This window comes from Acomys russatus, chromosome 3 (genome assembly GCF_903995435.1).
Source record: "Acomys russatus chromosome 3, mAcoRus1.1, whole genome shotgun sequence".
Classification (NCBI taxonomy): domain Eukaryota; kingdom Metazoa; phylum Chordata; class Mammalia; order Rodentia; family Muridae; genus Acomys; species Acomys russatus.
The window spans coordinates 32,265,421-32,283,706 of record NC_067139.1 but is presented as its reverse complement, the minus strand read 5'-3'; the positions used below and the strand labels follow the sequence as shown (position 1 = coordinate 32,283,706).

General features: G+C 50.9%; 1 protein-coding gene across 3 annotated transcripts in view; it reads left to right on the top strand.

Annotated features, from left to right (window-relative positions):
• Wnk2 (WNK lysine deficient protein kinase 2) overlaps positions 1 to 18,286 on the top strand; it is a 112,336-nt gene that overhangs the window by 60,743 nt on the left and 33,307 nt on the right. For all 3 annotated transcript variants that reach the window (XM_051170984.1, XM_051170973.1, XM_051170966.1), the window contains exons 7-15: positions 2,620 to 2,914; positions 6,275 to 6,474; positions 9,678 to 9,833; positions 10,340 to 10,531; positions 11,688 to 12,227; positions 15,304 to 15,606; positions 16,046 to 16,095; positions 17,138 to 17,306; positions 17,374 to 17,490. In XM_051170984.1, coding sequence (XP_051026941.1) covers positions 2,620 to 2,914; positions 6,275 to 6,474; positions 9,678 to 9,833; positions 10,340 to 10,531; positions 11,688 to 12,227; positions 15,304 to 15,606; positions 16,046 to 16,095; positions 17,138 to 17,306; positions 17,374 to 17,490 — 2,022 coding nt within the window. The remainder of the gene's footprint in view (positions 1 to 2,619; positions 2,915 to 6,274; positions 6,475 to 9,677; positions 9,834 to 10,339; positions 10,532 to 11,687; positions 12,228 to 15,303; positions 15,607 to 16,045; positions 16,096 to 17,137; positions 17,307 to 17,373; positions 17,491 to 18,286) is intronic.

The window sequence follows — 18,286 nt, the reverse complement described above, 5'->3', positions numbered from 1 at the left end:
GCCAAATGTCTTTAATGAGACGGAGGTCACCTGGGACGTTAGGGATGGCCCTGACCACGGCCTTCATGCTCTGGCCACCTTTGTAGACCTGCCTCAGGGATCAGTGACAGTTACTACACCTGCCTCGGGTCACTCACTCTAGGCCACAACTGTCCTGGGTCATTCTGGCCTGTCTAGCCTCAGCTGCCTCACAAATGCCCCTGTGGTTGGCTTGGAAGTCCCTAGGAAGAGCCTGCTCCTGACTGTAAGAACAGGGGGGGAAAAAAAAAAAAAAAAAAAAAAAAAAAAAGACCCTCATCTTGTCTTTTCTTGGGATGAGGAATGTCCTGCTGTCAGTAAGTTTCCCCACCAAGATGGTGGTTGAACCACAGGCCCTGAAAGTGGGCAGATCCCACAGAGGATTCTGTGTCCTCTGGCCTCCCCTCCTCTGACCCTTTCCTTGGCCACATGCCCAGCCTACTTATACCTCTGCCAGAGTCAGTGAGGCCTTCACCTGGGAGATTTCCATGGGGGATCTCTCTGACAAGCAGAATTGTCTTTCAAAATAAACTGCTTTGTAACGATCTGGACAAACCCACTGGGAAGTCAGAGTGTTACAGAGAACGACTCCCACCCCCACCCCCACCCCCCCACGTATTATTTGAGAGGGAGCGGCAGCCCAGCACCCATCATCCTGAGAGCATTCCTGTCCCTTACTTCCTGTGAAGCAGGGGTTTTCTTGCACTCAGAATCAAAAGCACCATGAGCTTGCTACCACCATCCCTTCCTCCAGCTGCTCCCATCCTTGGTATCTAAGCATTGGGACACCACCATGGGGCTCCTTGGGTCTTCAGACCTTTGTCTTATGTGGCCTGACACTTAGGAAGAGCTCGGATGCCTCTCTTAGGTAGGTGATGCGTCCTCAGGTATCTCACAGAAAAGGGGCCACTTTGTCACTGTGGCCTACCTGGGGGAGTAGTCTTCTGTCTATCCCATTGTGTAGGTAGTAAGCTCTGAGATAGTAAGCTGAGGTGACACAGCACAGTTGTGTTTAGATGTCGGTAGCTTCGCAGCCGATTACCCTGAGCATAGTGCTCAGAGTACTCTGGCCTGTACAGGCTTCAGGTTGGGGGAAAGGGATGGCTTAGGGCCTCTCATGAGGTACAGTCATGTGTCAGCCTATGTAACAGAGGACCCGAGTGTCCCTGCTGGGGACAACAGCTCATGATGTGGCCTCACCCAGAGCAGTAATGCTTGAGAGAAATGAGGTGTGTGGGGGGGTGAGGGGTGGGGTGAGGCGGGGAGAGGTGGATAAGGAGAGACTCTGACACACAGAGACAGTCATGGTAAGGAAGAAATAGAAAAGGTGAGTGAGACCCTTCCCTCCTCCCAGCCTTACAGGTAGTCTGCAAACTGCTTATGCACAATGTGTGTTAGCATTTAAAGCATCCTTGTGTTACAGCCCGTTCCAATGTTCTGATGTTCAGATGTCCTGGATTTGCCCCAGTGCGAGCTCCCATGTCACTCTGCACGTCCTTGTCCTTTCGTGAGCATGTCCAGGCAGTTCTGGCTCATCCTCCTTGTTCTCCTGCCCAGCCCTGAGCCACTAAGCCAGTGGCAGCTCTGGTTTCCTATGGCCTCTCAGGATTGTGGACGTTGTTTCTGGACCCTTAGGATAGATACCGCTCACAAGGACATGTTATCTGCATGGTCTCACACAAGAGCCGTCCACGTGCCCCTGGGTTCATGGCTATTTCACTGATAGCTCAGGAACCCAGCCATGCCAGGGGTACATTCCACATGTGAGAGGAGCCTGGCTGCCCCACACAGCCACCGCCCTCCAGTTCTGCTGCCCACTCCAGTCTGCTGCCCACCTCGTATTCTTTTTTCTGTGTTGCCTAGTTCTCACACTAGGGCACGCTCATATCCATACCCTGCAATGTTCCAGCCAAGAGCCCACACACTCAGTCTCTTTTAAATTTTATTTATTTTTCTTGTTGGGCCTGGTGGAACACACTTTTAATCCTAGCTCTCAGGAGGCAGAGGCAGGCAGATCTCTTGAGTTCAAGACCAGCCTAGTCTATATCATGAGTTCCAGGCCAGCTAGGGATTCACAGTGAAACCGTGTCTTTAAAAAAAAAAAAAGAAGGACTGCTGAAGAGATGGCTCAGAGGTTAAGAACACTGGCTGCTCTTCCAAAGGTCCTGAGTTCAATTCCCAGCAACCACATCATGGCTCACAACCATTTGTAATGAGATCTTGTGCCCACTTCTGTCCTGTAGGTGTATATGCAGACAGACCACTATATACATAATAAATAAATCTTTTTTAAAAAGAAATCTATTTTTTTCTTTCTTTTAAAAAAGATTTGAGCTGGGCATGGTAGTGCACACCTTTGATCCCAGTATTCTGGGAGGCAGAGGCAGGCAGATCTCTGAGTTCGAGGCCAGCTTGGTCTACAAAAGTGAGTCCAGGACAGCCAAGGCTACACAAAGAAACCCTGTTTCAAAAAACAAAAAAAGACCTATTCATTTTTAGTGTGTGTGTATTGGGGACAGGGTGGTATATATGGATGTGTAAAGGAATGCACACAGGAATGGCTGGTCCTCAAGACACTTGACCATGTGTCTCCCTTCGCAGATTGATTCTGGATTTTTCCATGAGAGTGATGTGAAGATTGTGGCCAAGTCCATCCGTGACCGAGTGGCACTCATTCAGTGGAGGCGGGAGAGGATCTGGCCTGCACTACAGTCTCAGGAGCCAAAGGACTCGGGCAGCCCTGACAAGGCCAAGGGTCTGCCAGCAGGTCCCCTGCAGGTCCAGGTGACCTACCATGCACAGAGTGGGCAGCCTGGACAGCCAGAACCCGAGGAGCCTGAGGCCGACCAGCACCTCCTGCCCCCTGCCTTGCCTGCTAGCGTTACCTCCTTAGCCTGTGAGTACATGGAATGGGGTCACCATGGCCAGCTGTGTCCTTTCTCTCATCCACAACCAGCTTCAGGACAAAGCAAAATAGTCCTCATCTTTTATTACAATGCTCTGTGAGAAAGGCAGGTACCCAGGGAGCTGCTGCCTCCATCTGTGGTGAGCTCCTCAGTGTCCTCAGGTAGCTGGGTCATTGCTTCCAGATGTAGGTGGCTCCCTAAAGCTTTGGCTAGGCTTCAGTCTCCTGTTCCAAGCTCACTTCCTCCTAGCCTCCTTGTGCCAGGGCACAGGGTGATCCTTTACGGGTGCATGTCCTGGGGTGATAGGGATAACAGATGGTCCCAGTGCTAGGACACATGGGTCCTGATTCCCGAGCCAGCCCAGGCTTGTTCCCTGTCTGCCCTGCAGGGTATGGGTGACTGTTTCAGGGAAAGGACTGAGTTTTTCCCTGCATTCCCCAGTGACCATGACTAGGGACTTAAGGCGTGCTGGAGTCCAGCTTCTCAGGTCAGATGTCCAGCTCCACCTTGGCTCCACATTAGGAATCTGTGGACTGGCAGCTGGTTCTTTATTCTTTGAGAGGAGCAGTCCTGGCCTTATGGAGGGATACAAAGGCCAAGTGAGGTGCCGTTACCCAGTCTTTGGATGGGATGGCTGTGCAATGGACCAAGTGGTGGCTGTCTTTATCACTGGGATTGTCTGTCTCTCTCTGCTACTGTCTTCAGAAACCTCTGAGAGCATTTGTCCATTTTCTTTCTTTTTTTTTTCTTTCTTTCTTTTTTTGGTTTTTTGAGACAGGATTTCTCTGTGTATCCTTGGCTGTCCTGGACTTGCTTTGTAGACCAGGCTGGCCTCGAACTCAGAGACTCACCTGCCTCTGCCTCCCGAATGCAGGGATTAAAGGCATGTGCCACCACCGTCTGGTACATTTGTCCATTTTCAAGGTGTTGTTCCTCTTGGGGTGGATTGGATGCGAGCTTCATCAGAGACCACCCTGAGAGGATCCAGCAGTTTTTCAGGAGAGGCAGTCAGTGTCCTGTTTGCCTTCCATGTCTGAAATCTCAGCAGTGAACTGAAACAGGAGACATAGCTTTGCCTACTCTGTGAACCAGCCTGGAACAGACCAGTTGAGCCCAGTGACCTGCCCAGACCAATATTTGAGGTTGTTCATGTGGAAAGACTGAAACCCTGTTTATTTAATATGCAACTCCTTCATTCATGACTCAAATAGCATCCAAGACAACTACTTACATACAAATGAGCGGCTGTCACTTTGAAGTACTTTGCCCACTGTTTACTCCCCTCCATGCTGAACTCTGCATGTTGTACTCTGAAGAGACCCAGTTTGGGACCTAGAAACAATGCCCCACTTGTGGTAGATACTGAAGGTCTTGGTGACCCAGGATGAGAAAATCCCATGGAAACGGAGAGAAGGCGATGAGTTCGTGTCAGCTATAGGAACTCTCTGCCAACAGCGTCCCTTCCTATGTGACTCAGGACACCTATGTACTAAATGACAAAGGCCATGGTTGGCATCTCATAGGGCTTTTGCTTGCTTACTATATTTTCTTTAAAATATATGGCATGGTCATATTTTTCAGAATTTTAAACCCATAAGGGTTTACAGGAAAGTCACTTGTCCTCCCAGAGACAACAAATGCTGCTAGTCTTTTGAACTGCCTTCCAGAGATAATCTACCTGTGACATTCCTATGTGAACACACACATTCTCTCTCTCTCTCTTTCTCTCTCTCTCTCTCATATATACATATATATACATATATATATATATGTATATATGTACAAGTGAATACCCAACATGCAGAGAATCCATTCATGTAAATACACACACATCATACATCACACTGACACCTGTACACACATAGATGGGTGTACATGCATTCACACACACAGATGAGAACGTGTATGCACCTCCACACATGGGAATACACATGTGGACGTGCATGCATGGGTATACTTGCTGCCTGGGGTGGTGGTGCTCACCTTTAATCCCAGCACTCGGGAGCCAGAGGCAGGCAGATCTCTGAGTTTGAGGCCAGCCTAATCTACAATAGAGTGAGTTTCAGGGCAGCCAGGGCTACACACAGAAACCCTGTTTCAAATAAACAAATAAACAAAACATACTCATATATGCTTCCATATGTGGTATGAAGATTATGCGAACACATGCATGCACACCCTTATCTCCTTTCCTCATCGATGGGCAGCACCCTCAAATGCCCTTCTGCATGCTGCTGTGGGCTTTTCGCTTTCCTTTTCTCACCTGGCCGCAAGGGTTCTGCAGTGGCTGACTGGTCTGTGCTTGAAAGGTGACAAGCACGCCTGAGCAGAGCCTGCACTTAACAGGATCACGAACATAGACTTCTGTGTGTGTTGGGCGGTGCCACATCAGCTTTCACGATTCTTCCCCGAGCAGCCCTGACTGAACCGAGCAGGCGGCTTCTGCTGCCGCAACACTTACGATGAGGACTGTGACAACACAACTAATTTTGGGGGTGGTAACCATCTCCAAGTGAAATTTTAATTACACAAGTAATTATACAAATCACTCGCAATGTTTAAAGTGTCACACACATGGCTGGAGTTGTGCCTCTTGAATCTTGTTAGCCTGAGGGCCACCTTCCTCTTCCCTACCTCCCTCTCCCACTCCGTTCTCTCCCCCCTCCCTTTCCTTCCTGTCTGTCAAGGTAGAAATGGTCATTCTAATGAGCAGTTGGCTCATTAAAAACCAGAGCTGCTTGTCTAATTGGTTTTGCCCAATTAAACTTCAGCATTCCTTATGTCTTCCTAGGTTAAAATCACTCTTTGGAAAAATTGTTAGTGCAGAGCCAGCAAGACTTCCCCCTCACTTGGCTTGGGTTATCAGTGGCTAGAGTACTCACTCAAAATGCAGCCCCCTTGTGAAAATAGCTTGGTGTTTTGGTGGCAAATTGTAAAGCCTGTGGGTTTTGGAATCCGGAAGCAATAAAAACCTCAAAGTGCTGTTTCACATGGGTTTCCGGTTTTCATTCTTCACTGGCTGGCCATGTAGGCAGGCTGCCTTGTCAAGTACCATCAAAGCAGGTCAGTCTCAACACCCGAGTACCAGAGTGGGAAGGAAGTGACAGGGGCTGCTTCCGGTAGGCTAACGAGCCTTGCCTACCCTGGCATCAGACCATGTTGGGGGGGCACAGGTGTGGTTCCCCATGCTGCTGTGCAGCAGGTGACAGTTTTAAACAGCATTCATGAAAACAAGCCAGACTTAGTCCTGCAGAAGGAGTCCAGGAACAAGCCACTATGCTTGTCTGCAATGCTGGGGATGTGGCGTTTGGAGATGTCCACGCTAAGTCGTACTTTTGTGTCTTCCCCAGCGGACAGCACCTTCGACAGTGGCCAGGGCTCCACCGTGTACTCCGACTCGCAGAGCAGCCAGCAGAGCATGGTGCTCAGCTCCCTTGTGGACCCGGCTCCAGCCCCAGCCTCGTGTATATGCAGCCCCCCCGTGAGTGAGGGGCCTGGCCTGACCCACAGCCTGCCTGCCCTGGGGGCCTTCCAGCAGCAGGCTACTGTGGTAAGTTTGGGAGCCACCGCTGCTCTGTCCTCTTGGCTTCTTGTCTAGGCTGTGCTAAGCATGGTCAGGGTTAGAGTGGCCTATAGTTGGCTCCCAGCCACATTTCCCCTGAGAGACTTAAGGAGGGCCGCCTTCGCCAAGAGCTGCAGAACTGTAGGCTGGAACCTCAGATGTGAAGAAATCCTGGGTAAAGAGTGTGGGGTGTCTGGGAACAGACCTCGGGTACCCATGGCTTGGGGAACTATGATAGAACCAACCAGCCTTGTCCTGAGCTTGTCCTCAATACCACACAGGTGCGTGATGCTGGCACACTGGGGTCTTTCCTAGTCTGTCCTGGAGATGACAACAGGAATATATCATTTATGATAATGGTGCTTTGGATTTTTATCACCACCCAGCCTTCTAGGGAATATCCAAGACCCCCTGGCATGTCCCTCAGCTAGAGGCAGCTGCTGAAAGTTGGGGTAGACAGAAATGGGTTTGAAGGGGGGGGCACATTTTCAGTATTTGTAGAAGGCAAGAGGTTGTGAGAACGCCTGATATGGGGTGTGTGAGATCTAGCAAGTGGATGATGGAGAGGTCAAGCAGGGTATTTATTTTACTTTATGTCTGTGTGTATGGTATATGCAGGTATACACACCCCTTCGTGTACACATGGAGACCGGAGTCTGGTGTCATGAGTCTGTACCTTATTCTTTCAGACAGGGTCTCTCAGTGAACTTGGAGCTCCCTGGCTGGCCAGTAGGCTGGCCCACCTCCCAGCACTGTATGCTTGTTCACACCTTTCCTTTTACCTGGTATCCAAACTCAAGTCCTATGCTTGCATGGCAAACACTATAATTTTAGTCTTTTTTCTTTTTCTTATTTTTTCTTTTTTGGTTTTTCAAGACAGGGTTTCTCTTGTAAGCCTGGCTGTTTTGGGTTCTTGTAGATCAGGCTGGCCTCAAACTCACCGAGATCTGCTTGCCTCTGCCTCCTAAATACTGGGATTAAAGCCACGCACCACCATGCCCAGCTTTAGCTTTTTTCCTAAACATTGAAGAAAAGTGCTTGTTTCACAGTCCAAAGAGCCCATGACTTGGGTGGCGGAGCTGATCCTCAAGAGGGTGATTTAGGCCCCGTGGATAGGATCTATCTTCCTTGGTAACTGGGAGCTTCCCCGTACCTGTTGTGTTGGTGGCCCCTGTTGTCACACAGCCTTGGGCTTCTGTGGTGGCTTCTTGGCACTGGCTAAATGCTGGTGCTGTGGTCTCTGTCCTCTGCACACACAGGCTCTCTTCCCTCGTGTCTTCATAGAGTTGAACCATTCTAAAGGCCCAACAGGCCTTTTGGAAAAGCAATTAATGCCATGGATCATGTCTGCCTCTGCTTCCCTGAGCCCCAGGATTCGCTGTAATGTGCACCTTTGCAATTTTATTCATGTTACAAAATGAAATGAGTTTTGATTTTAAATGGCCGGAAAACCTCATGTGAGAGGACTTGGCGGCCCCAATGGCTTGTTCTTACAAGGTTGAGGCTCAGTCCTAACTGAGCCAGAATGTCCTGCCTTCCTCTCTCATGCCTTCCAGTCATGGTTAGGGCTGCCTTGGGCCGTGGAGTGTACTAGCTGCACTAGTCTTTATCAGGCCCCTGCTGTCCTACGCATCTTCATTGATTTAGCCAACCTCATTCATCCCTCAACATGTAAGTCAGGAGACTGAGCAGGGAGATTACATCTGTAAATGCAGGGCCAGAGAGCCCTTTGTCCTCTCTTCCTTGACTCCTGACATAAAGACAACATAAACAAAAGGGATGGCTTATGGTGGCTACATCCCAACTTTCTGGTATTTCCTGAAGAAGGCTGCTATGGTGATATGCCTCTGGGGTCCAAAGGGGGAAACAGACAGGGATGATGAAGAGATTGAGGAGGAGGAGGAGGAGGAGGAGGAGGAGGGAAGAGGCGGATGGAAAGGGATGGTCTCCTAATGGAAGACCATCAGGAATAAGGAGCCACTAGGCCCTGCCTGAGCTCCTGAACCATGTACAGTGGTCCAGCTGGTGAGCGGACAGTCTGTCCTGGCATGATCTAGTTGGGGCCAACTCATCTGTCTATGGTTTTAGGTAAATCCATCTTTTGAGACTTGATCCCAAGCACACTTACTCCCCCACATTCTTGCATAAAGCACCAGGTAAAAGGAAGCAAGGGTGTGTTGCCCCTGTGCCACCCAGGAACATCCTAGAGAAGTCTGCTGGAGAGCAGTGGACAGCAGTCCCTTCTCTGAACCCTGAACCCTGTTCAGATATGCTTCCCCATGCCTCTTCTACTGCCAGTGCCCCCACTTGGGAAGTAAATCCCAGGTAGCCAGAGATTTTCCCATAAGCACTGCAGGCTTTTTCTCTGTGCATTGAAAATGCTTAGAGAGCGAAACAATAACACAGGACTGTAGAGGGACCTGGGTTTGACTCCAAGCACCCACATGGTGACCATAGCAACCAGCACCCACATGATGTAACTCTAGTACCATGGGATCTGATGCCTGCATCTGGCCTCCTTAGGTACCAGGCATGCATGTGATACACAGACATACATGCAGGCAAAACACCATACACATAAAAAAAAAAAAAACAAAAAAAACCCAAACCCACAGAATCAGAATATTGTCAGGGTAGCAATAATTCTGATTTCCTCTTCTTTTGCTGGCTGCATGGACCAGTGCCCTCCCTATGTGTGGCCCCCGATTTTTCCCCTGTGTGGCCAAGTCTCAGAAGACCTCTACTTGCCAAGGGCCTCACTGTGCTAGTTTTGTTCCCATGCTTGTGTGTCCTGGTGCCTTCCCAGCAGCTGCAAGCTATATCTTCCTATGTCTCTATAGTATGAACTATCCAGATGGACTCATCCTTTATAGTCTGACTTATCTCTGTAATGAGCTTCCCACAGCCTGTATCCTAAGGAGTCTTTCTCCATGGCGCTGAAAAACCTCTGTGATGATCTTTTTACATGGCTGTGTAATACTCCATATAGCTTATTTTCTAGAACATCCCCTGGGTGGGCGCTGTGGCTGCATGTGGCTTTTCAGTATTGTTGGTGACGTGGTAGGGCTACCACATCTGGCTTCTACGGAGTCACCTTCATGGGAACAAGGTTCCTGTTGGGGAGGGGACTGGGCACAGGGATAAGAAGGGCTAAGAAAAGCTGCTGAATGTAGCCTCCACCTCCTCTGCAGCCTGGCTTGTCAGTGGGCCCTGTGCCACCCCCTGCCCGCCCTCCACTCCTCCAGCAGCATTTTCCAGAACCTTCCATGAGCTTCGCCCCTGTGCTGCCACCACCCAGCACCCCTGTGCCCACGGGCCCAAGCCAGCCAGCACCCCCAGTCCAGCAGGTAAGTGTGACACTTCATTTTATCCCCTTAAATTGTCCCCTTATGGGGGATAGTCCTAAAGGTAAAGCCCGTGTGTGTGTGTGTGTGTGTGTGTGTGTGTGTGTGTGTGTGTGTGTGTCGGAGTGTGTGTTTCAGGTCTGTAGTTTATAACACTAGACCTATTCATGGAGAACTCTGATTAGTCAGAATGTTTTTATAAACTGGCTTCAGACAAGCAAGAGTTTGGAGGTCTGTGTGTGTTTGTGTAAGTGGCACGTAGACGTATGTTGTGAAAGTATGTTGTGAACATAGTTCACTGTGTGTGTTAATGCTGTGTGTGAAAGCATGCAATCTTGAAGTTATGCAGGTGTGTATATGCAAGTGATGTGGCTGTGTGTGTGAATCCGGGTATGTATGTGGGAGAGTATGTGTATGTATGCGAGTGAGTTCGAGCTTATGAGCATGCATGTAAGAAGGTCGCTGGAATTCTTTTGTGTCTGAGCAAAGGCTTCCTTTTCTTCCTCCAGCCTCTTCCAATGGCTCAACCACCTACCCTGCCACAGGTCCTGGCCCCGCAGCCCATGGCCACTGTCCAGCCAGTGCCCTCTCATTTGCCTCCATACCTGGCTCCAACCTCCCAGGTAGTGGCCCCTGCTCAGCTGAAGCCTCTCCAGATGCCACAGCCACCTCTGCAACCCCTTGCTCAAGTCCCTCCGCAGGTACCTCTGGCCCATAGCCAGCTCACCTGGGGTGTGGTACCAGGACATGGGTTGGTGCACTCATGTCACCAGGGGTTGCTGGCTAGTGAGGTAGGCTTAGCAGCGTGGTGTCATACCATATGTATTGTCTCATAGTTCAGGGGTGCTCCTGTGACTAGCAGAGCAGGGCAGGGACCCTGGGGACTGCCTCTTTTGTCTAGCTTCCCTCTCTCTTCACCTTCTCTTTACCCCAGCAAGCAGTCTTCTCAGACTGAGATGCACTGGATGTGAGTGTGTGTGAGGTCCCTCAAGGAGTGAGTGAGGCAGCTGCCATCCCATTATTATTGGATTGCCATCCCGGATGGGAAAAGGGTTAGTCCAAGCCAAGAACAAAGCTCTCCCTGTGAGCACTGAGTGGGTTCAGAAAGCAGCCTGCTTCCTTGGGATAATTGTCCTGCAAAGCGCTGAGAAGTCAGCTAAGGGCGACTCCTTAGAGGTACATCTGGCACTGCAGGTGGCATTTAGCTGTTTGTCATTTGCAGCACAGTAGATCTGTGCCCTCACAGTTGCATGGAAATGTAGTTAACGTGATACTTGTGAGCAAGCGGAAAAGAGCACTGCTTAGGGGGATAGCTGTCAAGGCCAAAGTGTTGAACCCACCACATCAGGTACTACCTAACCCTGAGAGAACAAATAGAAGGTTCTGGGCTGTCTGCTCTTTAGAGGTCGAATACACAGGGAGAGGCGTTACTGACCTATCAAAGAAGGTTATACTAAGAACCCCCCAAGGGGCTGACTTCCGTGGAATTCACAGGAAGAGACTTCAGGCTGATGAGACACTAGGTGACTGGGCCAGCCAGGTAGCTAGCCAAATGAAAGTGCACTGAAGCTCCAGAGCCCTGTTCTCTGATTCCATATGTGAGCACTCCCGACTCCCTTAGAGGAGCCACCAGCTGGCCCCTTGGGGATTTGGGCACATGGGTCCCTCCATGCTGGGGCCAGGGGGGTATCTAACAGGCAGGTCTCCTGTTCTGCTTGAACATGTTTATAATGCTTTACAATGACTTAATAGGGTGACCTCGTCGCGAGCAGCTGCTCAGGAGGCTGAGCCATGTCCCCCTGATGCTGCAGGCCCCCGGATGGCAGCCTGACTAACATGCTGCTGTACCTTTTTCAGATGCCTCAGATGCCTGTGGTGCCCCCCATCACTCCGTTGGCAGGACTCGATGGCCTCCCTCAGACCCTCACTGACCTGCCAGCGGCAAACGTGGCCCCTGTGCCACCACCTCAGTATTTCTCCCCTGCTGTGATCTTGCCAAGCCTCACAACGCCCCTGCCCACCTCCCCAGCCCTGCCTCTGCAGGCCGTCAAGCTGCCCCATCCCCCTGGAGCACCCCTGGCTGTGCCCTGCCAGACCATCGTGCCAAATGCACCAGCTGCTATCCCCCTGCTGGCTGTGGCCCCGCAGGGTGTGGCTGCACTGTCCATCCATCCAGCAGTGGCCCAGATCCCAGCCCAGATCCCAGCTCAGCCTGTGTACCCAGCAGCCTTCCCACAGATGGCACCTGCAGACATCCCGCCCTCACCCCACCACACGGTGCAGAGCTTACGGGCCACCCCTCCACAGCTGGCCTCACCCGTGCCTCCTCAGCCTGTCCAGCCCAGTGTCATCCATCTACCTGAGCAGGCTGCTCCATCTGCTGCCTCAGGGACCCAGGTAATCCACCTGCCAGGGTGGACTTACCACTTAGTGCCTGGAGACTCTCAAGGCCAGGTTCAAGATATTCTTGAGCTGTTCACAAGGCCATGGCTCCTGTTAGTACCTGAACTCAAGGACATGTAGAGCCAGGCAGGAAGGCAGTTCTATCCTATGGCTAACCACCACTCCCTCCCTTGTTTTTTAGATTTACTTATTTTTATGGTATGGCTGTTTTGCCTACCTGTGTGTATATATACTATCTGCATGCTTGCCTCGGATTGTCAAAGGGTGTCAAATTCCCTAGAGCTGGAGTTATTGATGATCATTATCACCATGGAGGTGCTAGGGAATCAAACCCAGGTCTCCTGTGAGAGCAACAAGTGCTTTTAACCTCTAAGCCATCTCTCCACCCGCAGTTAACCTTTCTTATGAGGAGAATGTTGGAGAGAAAGGCCTGAGCCAGTGTAGGCATCTGCTGCCTCCTCGGGAGCCGTAAGCATGAGGATGGCTGAGGTGCTTGTTCCACGCGCCTTCCTTGCCACTGCTTTGTGGTTGAGCACTCCCTCACCCTCGTGCCAGTGCTGCCAGTCCTATTGGCTTGAGGTAGCCCCTCTGTGGATACCAGGACTTGCATGTACCCCAGGCTAACCCTTTCCAGAACGCAAACCAAGGTGGACCAGGCATGCCTTGTTTTAACAAAATCTCAAAACACCTTCTGATTTTACCAATAAAGACTCTGAAGTTGGATGTTGGGGTGAAAGTCTGCTAGCTCAGAGAGGCAGAGAGAGCACCCAGCTGACCTTCCTATGCAGCTGACATCCCAAGAGAAGGAAACCTCCCTCCCCACAGGTGTCTTAAAAACAAACTGAATGTCCCTCCCTCCTTCTTCCTGTGTGTCATCTCTATCCATCCTCCTGACTTCCTCTTCCTCTCTATGCTTTTTCCTTATGTTCACTCCCTGTCAATTGGTTTCTTGCTTTGCCTCTTGATTTATGGTTGATTTTATTTAATTCAAGCAGAAAGCTCTTGGATTAAAAGTATGTGCTAGGACTGAGCCACACCACAACTAGAAACAGGTTTTTCCAGTAAACAACACAATCTTGGGGTTCACGGTGTGATCAAATATCCTGCAACAGGTCCTATTTGAGCAGAGAGGAAACAAAGCAGAGAGCAGTAAGGAGGTCTAAGGACACTGGGCTGTCCAGTGGAAGATGATTCCTGTGGGACAGGGAGGCACCCTGGTGTCTGGTGAGGAGTCATATGGCGTGCCAGGTTGACATGAAGGGAAGATATTGTGTAGGGATGTGTGCCTTGTTGCAAGAGCTGGCCATGTAGCTTCACACGCCTGTGCAGGACATTCATGTTTGGAGTTTCTGGTCTATTGTGTGAGGGAGAGAGAGAGAGAGAGAGAAAGAGAGAGAGAGAGAGACCCTGAGCATCTTCCTACTTGACTCTTTCACTCGGGGGTTAGGGTTCTCCAAACCTGAACTCACCCCAACATTAAACTCGGTGGCTCTGAAGCTGAGGCATGTCCCCTGCCATTTGAACCTCAGGTTCCTCTGATGTGAACCGGCACCTCCTCCTGCCTTTACTGTGAAGGATGAAGGGAACAGGGGGCCACCCTGGAGCCAGGTGCTACATGGCTCAGTTTTCTGCTGCTCAGCCTGGAGCTTCTCACTCAGAGTGTGTACACAACTTCTCACTGTCTCATTTCCGGAGGCATTTGTGCTTGGGGATGACGGTAGGAGTAGTGTTTACTGGCCAGCAGAAAACATTTGTCTAAAAAGCCAGTGGGAGGAAATTTGTTGGTCCTGTGTTCTCACTGAGTGAGCTGCTAGTATGAGAAGCTGTCAGTGGCTACTAAGCTCACTGGTTGCCAGGGGTGAGGCTAAACATCAAGGAAGCAGGGTCTGGCGCCAGCTGTGTGTGCAGGCGAGGAGGGTCTGGCCTCAGCTGTGTGTTCTGGGCCTTGTTTTCTGCTGCTTGCCTTTCTGGTTGCTACAGACTGGTGGGTTCTTCAACTGGCTGGCTACTAGAGCCTTTAGAGGTTTATTTTATGTTTAATCTAAAAGAGATTTATTTTTATCTTTAATTATGTGTTTAGGTATGGTCATATATATGGGGAGAGGTGCCCACAGAGGCCAGAGGCATTGTTTCCCTGTAGAGCAGGAGTTACAGGACAGGAACCTGGAGGCAGGAGCTGATGCAGAGGCTCTGCTTCCCATGGTTTGCTCAACCTGCTTTCTTATGGAACCCAGGACCACCAGCCTAGGCCTGGCACTACCCACTAGTTGAGAAAATCCTCTACAAGCATGCCTACAGCTTCATCTTAGGGAGGAATTTCCTCACTAAGATTCCCTTCTTTCTAATAACTGTCCAGTCAAGTGTCCAGTATTGTGTCAAGTTCATATCATACTATGCAGGACACTGACTCCCTTCTAAAAAATGTTTTAATTACATTTAGCTTCTAGAAGTTTATTGATGAGCTGGGCTGGCTGCCCACAGGCATCCCTTCCAGCAGAAGGGGGTGTGTGCCCAGGAGAGAAGTAACCTCTGCCACTGCAGGCGTTGTTAACCAAGTATAGGTCTAAGTGAATGTTGCTGTTCCTTTTCTTGAGAGACAAAAATGACAGAATTTCCAACTTCTCAGCTAACCTGGGGCCGGGGGTGGTGTGTATCACCTTGTGAGAGATGGCAGGTGTCTGAGCACTCTCAGGATGCACCTGTGACTAGAAATAGCTACCTCATGCCCCGAACTAGTCCAGAGAAGCAGGATGTCCATGTCCCAGAGAGATGACCGGAACCCAGCTTAGACACTATGTCTAACTCTTTGCACTTACCCTGAAGTCCTAGGAGTCTAGGTCTGTGTCTTCCCACACTGAGGTGTGTCAGGAGGCTCATGTCTGCTTACCTCTGCTAAATCCACATTCCAGATACGCTCTAAAACAAAGATTGCCTTTGCAGAACATGTGGATGGGAAAGGGGCGCTCTTTTATCCTGCCAACCCCATGTGCTCATCACTGATGTGTCTGGGCACAGCCTCCGCCACTACCCCCTGGAACCCAGCCTGCATTCTTATCCCTTGTGCCCCCAGGTCCTGCTGGGCCACCCTCCTTCGTATGCCTCGGATGCCACCGCCGCCACTGCTCCAGTCTCTGCTGTGTCCTTGCCGCCTGCTGTCCTTTCCCCTCCGCTGCCAGATACTCTGCTGCCTACTGCCCCTGAGCTCCTGCCCAAGCTCCCCAGCTCCCTGGCCCCCGCAGTGGTCGCAGCCCCTCAGAATGTACCCACCCAGACCTCTACGCTCCTCCCACCAACAAACCCACCTCTGCCTACTGGGCCTGCAGTCGCTGGCCCCTGCCCTGCTGTCCAGCTGATGGTGGAGGTGGCTCAAGAGGTGTGTGCCCTTGTTCTCTGCTCAAGCTGTCTGGGGTCTCAGCTCTAGAGACGAGGGGGCCTTGCAGGAGGTACAGTGTGCTTTGCAACAGCTACTCCAAGCTGTTTGGCCTCTCACTCTGCTCTGACCCACTTTAGGAGATGGAACACGAGCTTCAGAAATGGGTTTTCCTCAGAGAGGATATGTGTGTGTCCTTTATAGGGGAATGATCAAAGTAGGTTAGCAATTTGTAGAAGGAAGAAACCCCGGGTTTCAGGAATCTGCTTGCCTCTAAGCCTTTCAAGATTACCCTCACCACACACTGGGCCCTGTGTGGAGAGAGCCTCAGAGGAGGAGGGAGTTGGGGGAGGGCAGCTGCATGCTGTGGCTAGCCTCACAACCAAGGGGAGCCAGGTCAGCACAATGTAACCCTGTTCTCTTTACTCTGTTCTTATTTTAGGAGCAGGTTTCGCAAGACAAGCCCCCTGGCCCCCCACAGAGCTGTGAGAGGTATAGCTCTGCCTTGCCCTCAAGATGGGTTGGAGAGAGGGAAATGGGGGGCGGTGCTCAGGAACTATCTTGGCCCAGCCCAGCCCAGCACTGCTTGGTGCTTTCATTTAGATCCTGCCTGAGTTTGCCAGGACACCACCAAGATACATACATACATACATACATACACACACACACACACACACACACACACACACACACACACACACACTTTTGGTTTTTCAAGATGTCTTGGATTCACTTTGTATCTGAGGCTGGCCTCGAACTCACAGTGATCCACGTGCTTCTGCCTCCCTGAGTGCTGGGATTAAAGGCGTGTTCCACCACACCTGCCTACAAGCAAGATTTTTAATATGTTGTCCCGCCCCCCACTTTCTAAATTTGATCCAGAAGTGGCTCAGGCACCAGCTTTCTGGTCTTTGTTAATCCAGTATGAATCCTGGTTGTTGTCAGCTCCTGCTAGGCTGTGGATTCTGGCACTGGTTTTTTGTCAGTCCAGGTTGAGTGCTGGTTGTTGTTTGTCCCTGCTGAGCTGTGACAGGTCCTGGCATTAGTCCTTGTGCTGAGGACATTCCAGAAGGGCAAGGCCATGGGCAGAGTCTCAGTGTTCTCGGGTATGCCTAGGCCCAGGTGTGCCCTGGAGCAGCAATGCTATTCTTGCTGAGGTGGGTGTGGGAGGTACCTGGGATCCCACCATCCCAGGAAACTGGGTGCTGTGCATGAAGAAGCTCAGTGGACTCCACAGTCCTCACAACAGCCTGGAGCGTCTGAGGTCTTATTTTCTCAGATGGGAAAAGTGAGGTACACAGACCCACTTCACAGGCAAAAGGCCTAGAGAATTGCACAGCCCACCAGTGGGGAGCTAGCACTTCCCCCTTTCCCCAGGGTGGTACAGGGTGGGTACTGGAGAAAGAGAGGTCTCCAGTCCCCTTGCTGGTCACAACTTTAGGTACTTAAGTTTTTAAAGCTCCAAGGCTGGACTGAGTAGAGGGAATTTCCTGGTAATCCATGTGTGCTGTTAACATTCTTGGTTTCCCCTCAGTTTTGGAGGATCTGATGTCACCTCTGGAAGAGACCTGAGTGACAGCTGTGAAGGCACCTTTGGAGGGGGCAGGCTGGAGGGCAGGGCTGCCCGGAAACACCACCGTAGGTCCACTCGTGCACGCTCCCGGCAGGAGAGGGCCAGCAGGCCCCGTCTCACTATCCTGAATGTGAGTGGTTGCTGTTTGGGGCACACGGGTGTAAAGTCCTCTGCAATCTGATCATGACTTCCTGCAGGTGTGTAACACGGGAGACAAGATGGTGGAGTGTCAGCTGGAAACACATAACCATAAGATGGTGACCTTCAAGTTTGATCTTGATGGGGACGCTCCTGATGAGATCGCCACATACATGGTAAGGCTGAGCCAGAGGGTGAAGCCACCTCTTTGAGGTCCATAGACTCTTGTAGGAGCTAAAATGCTGAGTTCAGGCCTGCACGGAGGTGTTTGGGTGGGCCATGGCCTAGCAGAGAGACAGAGCCTAGCAGCTGCCCCAGAGCTGTGTTCCCAGGGAGAGGATCAGCTTCCTGCAGGCAGTTTCTGTGGGCTTTTCCATAGGCCCCTGTGTGAGAACAGTTCAAGGATGCTATTCATACTTCTTCCTGTCCTTTAGAGGATAAGGAGGGACCTACCAGGTGACCTGGATAAGCAAGAGTATCGAATGAGCAAGGTGTAACTGTGTAAGATAAAATGAAATTTAGATTAATGTAATATAAATAAACTCCCTTGACTAGTCTCCTCTGCATAAACCGCTCAGTTAGCCATCAAGAGTAAGTAGCCTTCAGGTTGTATCCACAGAGGTTCCTCAGACGAGCTCTTCCTCAGAACTATTGCAGTAGACAACAGAGGACAGCTCTGACTCTGAACAAAGGAGGATGGGAGAGCAGGACGTACAGACCAGGACCAGGGGGGAGCGCTCGGGGTTTGGAAACTGAGGAGAAACAGAACACAAGAGTGCCAAAGCCAGTTGGACAGTCAGGTTATGAGGGCACTGTGTCCAGGATGATCAGAGAGGGTCATTTAGCCCTCTTCCTGCCTGGACCAAGTCCCGCCCACACTTGTGGTGCATCTGAATCCAGCTTGGCTGACTTTGGAAGAGCTGTCTGGACTTAGTGCTGAGAAGAGCCATATGGCTGTAGGGCAAAAGCTCT